We start from the raw sequence: 14,257 nt of genomic DNA on the forward strand, positions 1-14,257 counted from the left end.
AAGACTCCATCTAGTAAGAGAGGCTGGCATTGAAAAAATTACAGAACAGTACAAAACAGATGTCCAAACAGGATGTAAAGGCCACCGAGAGGAGAGAGAGAATTATTAACTCTGGGGAAGGGAAGGAGGGTACGGGTAGCAATCAGAGAAGGCTTCCAGGAAATAGGGACTTCTGGGCTGGGTTTTGTAGGCTAAATAGGAGTTAGTGGCTTATCACAAACATGGTGCTTTGCAGATAACTGGTGCTCAGTAAAGAGCTATTGAACTGCACTGAAGGGTTCTGGCATCGTGGGGCTTTGATAATAGAAGTAGAAAACAATAATATTCTAACCCAGAAGCTTTATACAACCAGAAGAGACATAAATAGTAATTTCCAATCCGGTTAACAAGCCCACTTAGAACACAGAACATCTGCATCCGTCTCTAATAATCATTTCAACCAGTCACCAAATTTCCCTAAATTTGCTTGACTATGAAATTCTCCTAGAGGAACTATAATAAGAAAGGTTTATTAATCAACAAATTTATAAGAAAAAGTAATGTTTGGAACCAATGAACACAATGAACTGTGAAAAAGAAGTAAGGATGCTGCCTTTATAACAAAGGCTAAGTAGCAGCATGGAGAAAACATTATTTATCAAATACCAGAAGAGCTGGAGAAGACCGGGTAGGGGGAAAAGGGAGGCTGCTCCCTAGGAGGGAAGCACCAGGTGGACGGGCTGGCTTGTCCCTCCCTCTCGGTGGTATGTGGTGGGATCCTTTCCACAAACCCCCCACCCCCAGAGTGGAGATCTGCCCAAACCTTTGAGTTACTACGTCCATGACATATCAGGTGCAAGCAGATTTCTACGGAAACGCACATTGTCTGGAACCAAGAAGACAGGTTCAGATACAGGTCTGGGGGCAGGATCTAAAGGAAGTAAGGTCAGAAATTTGCCAATAAAAAAAAGAAAAGAAAAGGGGGTGGTGGTGTAGGTTCAAGGCCATGAAACTGGGGTTTGGGCCAAGTTCAGCCAGCTACCTTATAGCTGGGAAATCCAGGGCCAAGCACAGAAAAAGCGTCCAATACATTGTGACTGACTGGATTAAACACATTTCAGTTGCCTGCTGGCGCCCGCCATTCTCGGCCTGTGCTGTCCTCAAAAGGAGTGAACTCTGTCCACGGGTGGCCCCTGGGGCTGATTCCCAGCAGTGGGTGCGAATTTACATTTCCACAAGGGCAACAGAGAAGGTGGCTGTGAAGCTGAGCTGTGGTGACTAATCTCTACGATGATCTTTACACTGCAAATCAACGAGCCAACCAGCTCACCCTGTAAAGAGTTAGACATAAACCTCCCACAAAAACAAACGTCCACACGCATGCGAATGTTCAAGATAACACTCCACTTTTCAAAAGGAGGAAATGACCCAACTGGAGAATGGATAAACAAACTGTGGTCTATCCATCATACAATGGAATACTATTCAGCAGTGAAAAAAGAATGAAGCACCAACACATGCTACAACGTGCATGAACCTCACAAACATTAAGCTGAGAAATCTCCAGGAAAGGAAAATCTACAAAGACAGAACACAGATCAGTGTTTTCCTGGGGCTGGGGGAACAAGCCAAGACTGACTGCATATAGGCACAAAAGAGCTTTTTAGGGTGATGGAAATGTTATAAAACTAGATTGTGGTGGTAATTGCCCAAGTCTATCAATTTACTAAAAAAAAAAAAAAAAAATCACTGGACTGTACCCTTACATGGAGTGATGTTTAGGATCTGTAAATTACACCTCAATGAAGCTGTTTAAAAAACTACACCTCGATTGGTTTCTGGGCTCCTGCAGCAGCAAGTAGTTAAGGCTTTCAGAGGACCTACTGTGTGCCAAGCACCGTTCTTTGTCTTAAACATGTATTCATCTACTGATTCCTCCACCAGCCCTATGGGGTAGGTAGTATTATCCCCACTGCACAGAATAGGAAACAGCACAAAGAGATTAGAAACTTGAGGGAGGTCACCGAGACAGTGGGGGCAGAGCCAGGATGTGAACCTGGCTGTCAAACTGCAGGGCCCGGCAATGAAATCATTACCCACCCAGTCCCTCTGGGTTCAGGAATGGCTGGGCAAACAGCAACCATTGATTTTTCAAAAGAGGAAACATTCCTAGGTGACTGCCAACTTTCTCCCTGTTTCTATGCCTTTTCCTCTTCCCCTGCAAGCTGGTACCTCCACCATTCCCCCTACCCTGCCAACCAGCTTCACTGCCAGGCTCGAACATGCCCCATGGAGTTTGGGATGGGTCCCGATGAGCCGGATTTCCCGGGAGCTGAAGCTGATTCCACTGAGGCTCTTGGAGCTAACTCTTTTCTCCCCTCCGTATCTCTAGAGTGCTTTTCACATGAATGACACAGCTCCTTGCAAAATAATATGAGTACAGTCATCTTGTAGAGTATTTGCAGGGTCTTTACAGAAGGTAGAAAATAGGGCTGAAGAGCATGTGCATGGTTTTCAGAAATCAATCTCAACATCGCCAAGAACTTGCTCTACTCTCTAGCCTGAGGCAAATACCTAAGTCTTTCCCAAGAAATGCACAAGGAGTACCTTAACGGGCCTGGACACACCCAGGTTAGGGAAGAAGAGTGCTCCTGATCTTAGATTACAAGGATTTTTCTTCTGGGCACACACTCCTGCTGCTGGAGACAGTGCCTCTTTTGGAGAGCTGATATAAAACAGCATGCAAGGCTTCCCTGGTGGCGCAGTGGTTAAGAATCCACCTGCCAATGCAGGGGACACAGGTTCAAGCCCTGGTCTGGGGAAGAACCCACATGCCGCGGAGCAACTAAGCCCGTGCGCCACAACTACTGAGCCCACGGGACACAACTACTGAAGCCTACGTGCCTAGAGCCTGTGCTCTGCAACAAGAGAAGCCACTGCAATAAAAAGCCCACACACCACAATGAAGAGTAGCCCCTGCTCGCCGCAACTAGAGAAAGCCCGTGCGCAGCAACGAAGACCCAGTGTAGCCATAAAGAAATAAATAAACTTATTAAAAAAAAAAAGTGTGCAATCCAAATCAACATTTTTAGTACAGTAAAGGGAGAGGGGGCATTAAGGGAAGAAGCAAGTGGCTTTCCTAAAGCCAGGATTTGTTCCCATTGGTGCTGCCTAGGCTGGTAGGGTAGGTCAACCTGCTGTCAACCACTCTGTACAGAGTATATGTTGACACCTGGGGCTTTCTCAATTGCTGTCAATTGGCTTCCTCTGGCTCCTGTTGCCTGGGGTGAGTGTGATGGTCAACCTTGAAAGGGTTCTGGGATAAAAGCTTCCTTATTCCCCTAGCAGATCGCATGGAGGACTCTGAAGATAGAGATCAGCCTAATTAGGGCTGCATGCTCCTACAGTTTAAGAGATGGGAAGCTATGCTCCCACCACCCCTTCGGAGCCTGAGGCTTTCCTGTTCATACCAGGAACACCGCTCTCTCCCCTCACTGCTCTTTGAAGATGTTCTTTTGGCTGCAAAAATAACGAACACCCCAAGCTCGGGGCTAATCGTTAGAGGCAGAAGACCCAATCTGTGAACCAGTGGGGTCTTGGCTTCCTAATTTCCCTCTGGTTTGGGGGAACATTATGGCTTTGACAAAACCCTCCCCAGAGGCCTGGGATAAACTCAAAACAAGCCCCTTTATTGCTCATTTAGCAGCACTGAGAGAATGTTGAGTAAAAAATGCCCCAAACACAAGATTCCTAGAATGACTTTTCTAAAACACCAATCTGAGAGCATCACTGCCCTATTCCAGGGTTAAAACCTTTCTTTAGGGGCTTCCCTGGTGGCGCAGTGGTTGAGGACCTGCCTGCTAATGCAGGGGACACGGGTTCGAGCCCTGGTCTGGGAGGATCTCACATGCCACGGAGCAACTAGGCCCGTGAGCCACAACTACTGAGCATGCGCATGTGGAGCCCGTGCTCCGCAACAAGAGGCCGCGATAGTGAGAGGCCCGCGCACCGCGATGAAGAGTGGCCCCCGCTCGCCGCAACTGGAGAAAGCCCTCACACAGAAACGAAGACCCAACACAGCCAAAATAAATAAATAAAATAATAAACTCCTACCCCTAACATCTAAAAAAAAAACACCCTCCCATTCTACAAATTGTTAAAAAAAAAAAAAAAAAAAAAAAAACCTTTCTTTAGCCTCTTGCCCCAGAAACAAATTCTGAATTCTTCAGCTGAGCCTCAGCATCTTTTCATGATGTGTCTCCTCCTCCAACCTCTTCTCTCACATCATCTCTCTCTTCAGTCACAGCCAAACTTCCAATAATTCACCACCATTTCTCTTTTTCACCCCCAGGCCTTTGCATCGCGACCTCTCTGTACCACGACTTTGCCTTTAGGACTCATCTCCCGCAGCGTGCTTCCAGACAGACTCTACCTCCCCTCCCCCATCCCCACCCTGCATCTGAGTTACGTGATCCCAAAGCACCTGGGTAGTCACTATGATAGGTGTAACCAATGGCAGTGGCATCGCCTGTGAACTTGACCTTGAAGCTACCTGAGGACAGGGCCTCATCCTTTGACACCTCTTCTTGCCCAACTCCCAGCGCTGTCTGCAGCTCCCTCCAGCTGACAAATATTTTCAGAGCGGATGAATGAATAAACAACAGTAGGCAAAAAAGAAATCCCTGGGGGCTTCCCTGGTGGCACAGTGGTTGAGAGTCCGCCTGCCGAGGCAGGGGACGCGGGTTTGTGCCCCGGTCCGGGAAGATCCCACATGCCGCGGAGCGGCTAGGCCCGTGAGCCATGGCTGCTGAGCCTGCGCGTCCGGAGCCTGTGCTCCGCAACGGGAGAGGCCACAACAGTGAGTGGCCCGCGAAAAAAAAAAAAAAAAAGAAATCCCTGGATTTCTGTAAACCGCAGAGCTCTGCAGGAAAAAATCTCTACCAAGGAGGTAGTGTGAAAGGGCAGTTTTACGAGCATGTTTTCCAGAAGACAATTTTACTAGCATGCTCTCCAAATCATAAGGGCCAAGATGAGCCTCCTGGTTCTTGGCATATAGGGGAAAAAAAAGCACACACACTCACTCCCCTTCTCATTCATTTGTTCATGTCTTCGGCTTTTGTGCGCCTACTCTGTGCCAGGCAGAGGGCTAGGCACTTGGATGTCAAGGGGAACAAGCTAGGTGTGGCCCTGAATCACGGAGCATTTGACAAGGTCTATTTGGGGAATGGGATCTTCCTGTTTGAAAGGAAACCTAGTAAGAGATTCAGAGAGAACAGGCCACATGAGAACTTCTAAGGACTGGCTGGGATTCAAGAATCTTAGGGAAGAAAGAAAGACAGTCTTCAAATAAATGTGATAAAGAGTCTTTTCAAGTATCACATGATAACACTTATATGTGGAATCTAAAAAAATGATACAAATGAGCTTATTTACAAAACAGAAACAGACTCACAGACATAGGAAACAAACTTATGGTTACTAAAGGGGAATGGTCGGGGAAAGGATAAATTAGGAGTTTGGGATTAACATACACACACTACTATATATAAAATAGATAATCAACAAGGACCTCCTGTATAGCACAGGGAACTCTACTCAATATTCTGTAATAACCTACATGGGAAAAGAATCTGAAAAAGAATGGATATATGTACACGTAAAACGAAATCATTCTGCTGTACACCTGATTGATTTAGGTTGTACACAACATTCTAAATCAACTATACTCTAATATAAAATTTAAAAAGTCTTTTTACACCTGGTGGTGAGTAACCATTTTCCCTGAGAGGAAGTGGAGACAGGAAAGGCAGAAGTGGGTTCCGTAAGCAGCTGCAGGGATCCCAGTAGGATCCTGGCCTCCTCGGAGGGTAGTTAAAGCTGTGATGTGTTAAATCTCACTGTCAGAGGCCACGGCCGCCCTGTCTGCAGCTTCAGGAAGGGCCAGGAGCTCCTTGAGATCAAAGAAGATGGCTCGGGGACAAGTGCCAGCACCTGGGGCCACAGCAACGCTGCTGGTGCAGGCCTGGGCTCAGACCAAACCAGCGTCAAACCCTGATTCCAAGACTAAGCCCTGCAACTAAGACTCTCTGTTCCCGTTATCCAGAGAACGGGGTGATGACTGCCACCTCCCAGGATTACTGTGAGGGTAAATGAGATGATGCATTGGGACGTGTTGGCATAAAGTCTGTACGTAAAGGGCTGCTCAAGTTAGGATGATGATACTGTCACTCTTAAGTTGGGTGTCATGTGAAGAGTGACAGAGAGTGATTCAAATGCTCAGCTCTTGTGGTAAAGTCTAATACTGTAGAATATATTATGTTATATAATAACACACAAGAATATAATACAATAATGTATAATATAACATTACCAGTGTGTCTTTACTGAGCAGTACGTGTTAGCCCTGTTCTAAGCACTTCGCATGTACTAGGCTCATTTAATCCTCACATCAGCCCCATGAGGTTCTATTATTATCCTCAGTTTGCAAGGGAGGAAACTAACACATCCAAGTCATACAACCAGAAAGTCTTGGCGGAGGGGCTGGAACCCAGGTGGCTGGCTGCGCTGCACTCCCTTCTTGCCACTAACAAAAATTCAGAACATCAGGCCTGGCACCCTGAAGCCTCTGCCTCTGGCTCGGCCCGTCCAGAGGCTGCACTCAGGGTTGTCTGCTGCTCACCATGGTCTGTGGCCTCAAATCTTTCCTTTGAAACCTGCCTTGGCCTACAGTCTGCACCTACTTCCACTTTCAACATGCCATTTCTACTTTCAGCCTTCAGAGTCCTCACCCCCTATTGTGTCAAGATCTCATGACTGCCCCAAGACGCTCTGCTTTGTCTTTTAAGAGGAGCCCCTTATTTCTGGCATCTGGTCAAGGAGTTCATATTCCCCTACCCACGGGGGTGCTCAGTCAGCCTATTTCTGGCTCTGTGTTGCTTTTGAAGCCTACGGAATGAAAAGTGTTTTAAAATGACAGCAATGACACTTTTGGCCTTTACTTCTACGAGCACAAGACACAGTTTCCCAACTCTGTGCGGGGTGCTGGGACCCTTGGAACCCTCCTCTGCTTTGGAAGTGAACTTCTGCTTTTATCTGTTTTATATACTTGGATTTCACGTGAAGTTTCATTTGAAAACGGGTCCTATTTTTAAAAACGTTTGAAAACCACTGAAGAGTCCGAACATATTTGGAATTACCAAAGAGATATTGAGCCATCTCTCTGTTCCCTCCCGACCCAAATCTTTGTAAGGCCCCTAGAACCCAGGCAGGGCACAGGTCTGATGGTGAAGGACGTTTTCATCTTAACCATCCAGTCTCTCCCTTAAGTTTCCATTTGACTTTCCACCATCATAAAGAACATTTTTACCCTAAGGACAGACTGACTCCTTGGAGTGACCTTGACAGTTCATAATTTCGAATTTCAAGAAGCCATTCTCTAGCCTGTAGAGTCCTCCAAATCCGGAAAATAAGCACAGAAACATGGTAAACTCTTAGCTGTTCATGAGAGTCCGCTGGGGCAGCAGGAGGTAGGACACAGCAAGGACAGATGGACTTCTGAAGAGCCTTACCTGTTTTTCGATGAAAGCGTTGATTCTCTGTAGCATCCCCTCGCACGTGAATTCATATGGCATGTACGGCTCAATCTGCAGAAACAGAACATGCTATCATGAAAGAGGAAGACACAGGACATGCAACACTTACCCAGTCCTCCACTGATTCACTCACACTCAGGTGCCAACACCTGCAGGGATCCTTGCGAGGGGCTAAGACCATAAATTTGGAAGTCAGCAGACCTGGCTTCACAACCTCATTCTGCTCCTTATCAGCTGTATGACCCTGAGCAAATTATCTACCACCTCTGAGCCTCAGATCCTTCATGTGTAAAATGGTGATAAGAAAAACCTATTTCTTGGAACGTGTGGTAAAGATCACGGGGGGGAAAAAAGCGCTTAGTTCAGTGTCTAACACACAGTAGGCACTCAACAAAAGGGGGAGAGTGTCACTTGTTAGAAGGTAAGCTCCATGGGGCAGGGTCCATGGCTGCTGGGTCATCTGCATCCCGGTGCTGAGTGGGGTGGCACTGGAACCAGCAAACATCTGGTGAATGAATGCGTGCTCCCTGCCCTGAGAAAGGGACATGATGAGTGGTTTCAGATCCCGTGACAGTGACAAAAGCTTTGTTTTGCATTAGTAGCTGAGCACGTCCCCAAAGAACTTATGGTGCAAAAACAGAGTGATGAAGTGTCCCAGAGAGTTCAGCTAGAGGGTTCCAGGAAGCTAGAAGGTCAAAGCCAACTTCTGCTCATGCTGGGCTTTTAAAGTCAGCTATGACTCCAGCAAGCCAGGACTGAGGAGGGCAAAGATGCGGAAGACGTTCCAGGGGGGAGCATTAGTGGGAGATTAGACATGAAAGAAGGACAGCAGGAGGACAGAACTAGGATCACGGAAACTGGTGAGACAGGCTAGGAAGAGGTTCACTGGATTTCCACAAAAGACTTGTGATTTCTACTCTAAGGAGCCTAGCCTTTACTTGAGGGTAGCAAGCAACGTAGGGGAAGCTGCTCCCCACTGGGGTAGGGGAGGCAATCTGATCAATACTGTGACACCTGATGGAAGGGGAAGAAATGCGGGTTGGAGTTCTGCAATGCCTGTGCCGACACCATGAGGCCTGCGTCTTCAGGAGCAGCCAGCTGGCATTATTCATCTGAAATGGAAATTTCACTTGGGAGAATATGGCCAGCAATCCAATTTGTTACAGCTTCAGAAAGCCCAGTAGCACTTATCAGCACATTCACCACCTCCCTCTTAAGTCTACACTCGCCTATCTCAAATCTACAGGGTGGAGACCTGGACAAAACATCTGTGAGTTGAGGCCTGTTGAAAATGGGACAATTGACAGAGAAGACACCCTTCTGGGGGCAGCCAAGTAGCTGTCCTCATGGCAGCTTCTCCCGTTTTCTGTGTGTGTTGATTCACACATTACATTTGAAATCTTATTCAACCAAGATTGGTAATTTCATAACATGTCTTTGAATGCACAATTAGATGACACATCACACAGGCTGTACCTCAGCCATCCCTGCCCACATCCATCCAGAGAGAGCCGAAAGAGGCTGAGCCATAGTACTGTAATATCAGGGTAGGACTATTCTGCATGAGCTGAGGTCCTTTTGTTCCTAGATAGTTTATCTCAGAAGAGCTCAAAATGCTTTAACTGACTTACGTCTTTCAAGCTTGTGTCTTCTCATCTCAAGCTTTTGCACTTGCTGTGCCTTCTCTAACCGAAACACAGTCCTTTCCACCAAATGTAGACTTTTTCTTCTAAAGAATATTTATTTAATCACCTTGTGAGTGATTCCAGAAGCTTTCTCTAACTGTCTAGAGATATGCCTCTTCCCATGTTTGTGGGAAAAGATATGAACGAATAAGAACAACAACAAAAAATGTACAATAGAGGACTTCCGTATTGAGCTCATTTATAAGGGGATAAGTAGGATTTCTAGAGTGAGGTAAATAAACATCGGTGGGCCATCTGTCATGCGACCGACAGATCCAGTTATATGGTGGGAAGCATACTGAATACTCAAGGGTCATTCCTACAGCATATTCTAAAGGGTATCCATTAGAAATGAAAGTGCATTCATTCAAAGGGCTTACGCAATAAACACAAAAAAATGGCTCTTCCTGTGTCCTACCAACCAAACCCAGTTTAACCAAAGGGGATGTGACTCATTAACTGCTTTGTGGTCAGTTCACTGTTTTAAAAGATAAGGAGCTAATTTTCCTATAAAGGAAAAGCAAAAAAAAAAAAAAAAAAAAAAAAAAAAAAAAAAAAAAAAAAAAAAAAAAAAAAAGAAAGAAAGAAAGAAAGAAAGAAATTGTATTCTTAAGCCACCTCTGCCAGTGAGTTCCACTAGCTACCCTGCTGTGTACCGAAGCAGGGCCCTCTGTGTGGGAAAGCTCCCCAGAGCCCCGGCTTTAGGAATACTGAGCACTGGCTAGCCTCTGATGTCGGATCTGCTGCACAGATTGTGTGTGTGTGTGTGTGTGTGTGTGTGTGTGTGTGTGTGTGTGTGTGTGTGTGTGTGTGTGTGTGTGTGTGTGTGTGTGTGCGCGTGCGCGCGCAGGACAGTTTACTGTAGAACAGTCCCTCAGGAACAAGTCAAGGTCTTTTGGGGGATGAATGAAAGGGAATGTTGAAACCACACCAGTCACTGAGAATCCCAAGTGGGGTCAGTTACGGAGAAGCAGGGGGGAATGTGCCTGGTCATCTTGCTGGTGGACAAAGGACTGTTACTCATATGGCCATAGGAAGGATGCCTGCAGGCTGCACCATGCAGTCCCTGCTGGCCTTGGAAACGTTCCCTACCCCCCATCTTTTCCTCTGTTTTCTCCTCTTCACCTCCCTTGCAGTGGGAGCTCCTGTCTCTAGTATTACTCAGCGTTCTAAGTCAGAGTACAACTTCTACAGGGAACTGCTCTCTGATATCAGTTAACCTCTGCATGGTCCCACCTGACACGTGGCTTGGCATCATTCAACGACAGATGGTCTTAGAAGGTACCGGAAGTCCAGGGGTTGAGTCTTATCTCCTCTATCTACTAAGCACAGAATTTTAAGTCAGGCACTTCCTGGAATTTCTCTTGATGATTTCAAATGTAAAACAGGTCATGTCATTCCCCTGCTCATAACTACCCATCATACTCAGAATAAAATCCAGAATCCCTCTTGTGGCCTATTTAGAGGCCCTACACACTCTGGCTCCTGCAGACCCTTTTATGGTCTCCATTATTTCTGATGGGAAGTTGGTGGTCTTTCATACTGTTATTCCCCTGAATGTAATAAAATTTTCTCTGGCTGCTTTCAAGATTATTTTCCTCATCTTTCGTTTTTGGCAGTTCAGCTATGATGTATCTAAGTGTGTTTTTCTCCATATTTATCCTGCTTGGCCTTCACTGAGCTCTCAGGATCTGCAGGTTGATTATTCATTAATTTTAGAAAATTCTTAGCCATTATCTTTTCACAAATATTTCTTCTGGCCATTCTCTCCTCTGAAGTTCTAATTACACATAAATTAGGCTGCTTGAATATTGTTCCAGAGATCTCATATGCTCTTTTTTATCTTGTTCTTTTTTCTCTAATTTCAATAATTTCTATTCATAAGTCTTTAAAGTTCACTGATTATTTTCATCTGCTGTGTATAATCTGCTGATAAGCCCACTGAAAGTTAATTTCTGATACTGTACTTCTCAGTTCTAGCATTTTTTCATTTGGCTTTTAAAGAAGTTCCCATCTCTCTGCTGAAATCCCCCATCTATTCACATATGTTATCTACCTTTTCCATCAAAGCTTTTTAAAAAAATACTTAATTAATTAATTTATTTGGCTGCATGGGGTCTTAGTTGTGGCAGGCAGGTTCCTAAGTTGTGACTCGTGGGCTCCTCAGTTGCAGCACGTGGGCTCATTAGTTGAGGCATGCAGGCTCCTTAGTTGTGGCATGTGAACTCTTTAGTTGCAGCATGCACGTGGGATCTAGTTCCCTGACCAGGGATCGAACCCAGGTCCCCTGTATTGGGAGCACGGAGTCTTAGCCACTGGACCACCAGGGAAGTCCCCAACAAACCTTTTAATACATTTATCTCAGCATTTAAAATTTGCTGTATGGTAATTCCAACATCTGAGCCATCTCTGAGTCTGGTTTTATTGATGGTGTCCTCTCTTAATGATGGGTCATGTTTTCTTGCTTTTTTGAGTGTCATGTAATTTAAAATCTTGTAATTAAATATGAGAAAGCTTGGCACCAAATTTCTGACCCATTTATAACAAGCATAAGGATTATAATGTTAATAGTCTTTGTATTAATCTCATTCCTTACTTTTTCTCTCACTCTCGTCTTTCCCTTTACTTCATTTAATGCTGTTTTTCTTTTTAAATTTTTTCTTAATAAACTAGTCAAAAATACTAATTTCAATCCAGGTTCTACTACTTACTAGTTGTGCGATTTTATGTAAATTACTTAATTTCTTTAAACCTTCATTTTCTTACCTGCAGAAGGATTAAATGAGACAAGGCTCACAGAGATGTACAGAGAGAGATTCTGGAGGTATAAAAAGAGCTTCTCCCTACATATGATTACTTTTTATTCCCCCTTAAGTGGCCTTAAATGGTTTTAGGGAAAGGGTTGGTCAGGGTTTTAAAAAGGGGAGCAGTAGATGACCCATGAACTGAACACAGCCTCATGTAGAACTGGATAGAACTCAGCACCCACTTAGTGCTTTACATGTCAGGCATTCCCACGAGATTTCTGTTTGACAAAAGGGATGTATTATCTAAAAAGTTTTGGACTCTATGATCCAAGATTTTCTGCCTCTACGTTAGCTTTCAAATCACTCCTCTTCAAATGCATGCACACTTAACTAAGTGTTGTGGGTTGAACTCTGTCCCCCACCCCCAAAAGATATGTTGAAGTCCTAACCCCCAGTACCTGTGAATGGGACCCTATTTGGAAATAAGGTCTTCGCAGATGGAATCAAGATAAGAAGAGGTCATAGTGATTTAGGGTGGGCCCTAATCCAACATGACTGATGTCTCTATGAGAAGTGGAGAAAACAGAAAGACACCACACACACACACACACACACACACACACACGGAGAACACCATATGACAGCAGAGACAGAGATGAAAGTGCTGCAGCTGCAACCCAAGGAATACCTGGGGCCACCAGAAGGTGGAAGAGGCGAGGAGGGACCCTCCATGAGAGTCGTCAGAGGGAGCATGGCCCTGCCGACATCTTAATTTCAGATGCCGACATCTTAATTTTAATTGCAGCCTCCAGAACTGTAAGAGAATAAATTTCTGTTGTTTCAACCACCACTTTGTGGTTCTTTGTTATGGCAGCTTTAGAAGCTAATACCCTAGAGGACTCTGAGACTGAAGAAAGAAGAGCCTTCGATCTCTGCAAGAAGGATCCTCTGGTGGGAAACTGCAGACATGCAGCAGGTACTTGAGGTGGCCAGCAGTACCACACCCACTCGGCACTTCATCTCTTGGCTTGGCCACCAGAGGTCTGGAGGACTTCTGCCCTAAACTTGAGACTGGAATGAGATCGTACACGTCGCTGATGGGAAGCTCTGAGCAGCTACCTCAAAGCTCAATAACTAGACCTGCTCTAAAGCGACATGGGTAACACGCTGGAGTACTCCTTTTCCCCAGGAGATGTGCTCAGTAAGCTGAAACTGGCAGTTGGGAGGTCCCCATTTTATTCTCCAAAGGGGAAAGGCGGCCCTTTACATGGGCCAACTGGCAACTCCTCCTGGGATACACGCCTTTCTAGCCTCTCCCCCTTGACTCTCACTGTTCCTCTAACTCATGTCTTTCTGGGCTCACTTCTCCGTTTAACTTTGCAGATTCCTACTCATGCTCTGAGACTTAACTCAATGCTGCATTCTCCAGATGTCCTTATAAGGAGCAGAGAAAACAGAAATAGAAGTCAAACTTAGGGTTACCAGAGGGGAAAGGAGCGGGGAGGGAAAAATTAAGACCTTGGGATGAGCAGATACAAACTACCGTGTATAAAGCAGATAAACAACAAGGACCTACTGTATAGCACAGGGAACTATATTCAATATCCTGTAATTAAACCATAATGGAAAAGAATATGAAAAAGAATATATATATATATTCATAAATATACACACACATATATACATATCTGAATCATTTTTGTTGTATACCAGAAACTAACACAACATTGTAAATCAACTATACTTCAGTAAAAAAAAAGAAGCAGAGAAGACAGACACTCCTCCATCTCTGGCATGTTGGTCTTGGCACTGAACATACTCTCTCTGCCTTAGTGTGCTGATCTGCATACATCTATTCCTCGCTCCCTCCATGCCTCCCACCATCTATTAGGTACATCGCTATGCTGGGTCCTGAGAACACAGCAGTGAGACAGATATAGCTCCTGCCCATGTTGCTTACGGTCTAATAGAAATCCAGACTATCACTAACAAAAGTAAGAATGTTATAGTATTACATTAGCCAAGACATGGAAACAACAGTCCATCGACAGATGAATGGATAAAGAAAATGTGGTGTGTGTGTGTGTGCGCGCGCGCGCGCGCGCGCGCGCACACACACACACACACACACACACACACACACACACACACACACACACCGGAATATTACTCAGCCATAAAAAATGAAATAATACCATTTGCAGCTACACGGATGGACCTAGAGATTATCATACTAAGTGAAGCAAGTCAAAGA

General features: G+C 45.2%; 1 protein-coding gene across 1 annotated transcript in view; it reads right to left on the minus strand.

The window, feature by feature from the left end:
• MGAT5 (alpha-1,6-mannosylglycoprotein 6-beta-N-acetylglucosaminyltransferase) overlaps positions 1 to 14,257 on the minus strand; it is a 226,002-nt gene that overhangs the window by 12,631 nt on the left and 199,114 nt on the right. Inside the window, exon 14 of the mRNA XM_007446032.1 lies at positions 7,548 to 7,622. Coding sequence (XP_007446094.1) covers positions 7,548 to 7,622 — 75 coding nt within the window. The remainder of the gene's footprint in view (positions 1 to 7,547; positions 7,623 to 14,257) is intronic.

The sequence above is a fragment of the Lipotes vexillifer genome, unplaced genomic scaffold (assembly GCF_000442215.2).
Source record: "Lipotes vexillifer unplaced genomic scaffold, Lipotes_vexillifer_v1.1 scaffold1771, whole genome shotgun sequence".
NCBI classification, from domain to species: Eukaryota; Metazoa; Chordata; class Mammalia; order Artiodactyla; family Lipotidae; genus Lipotes; species Lipotes vexillifer.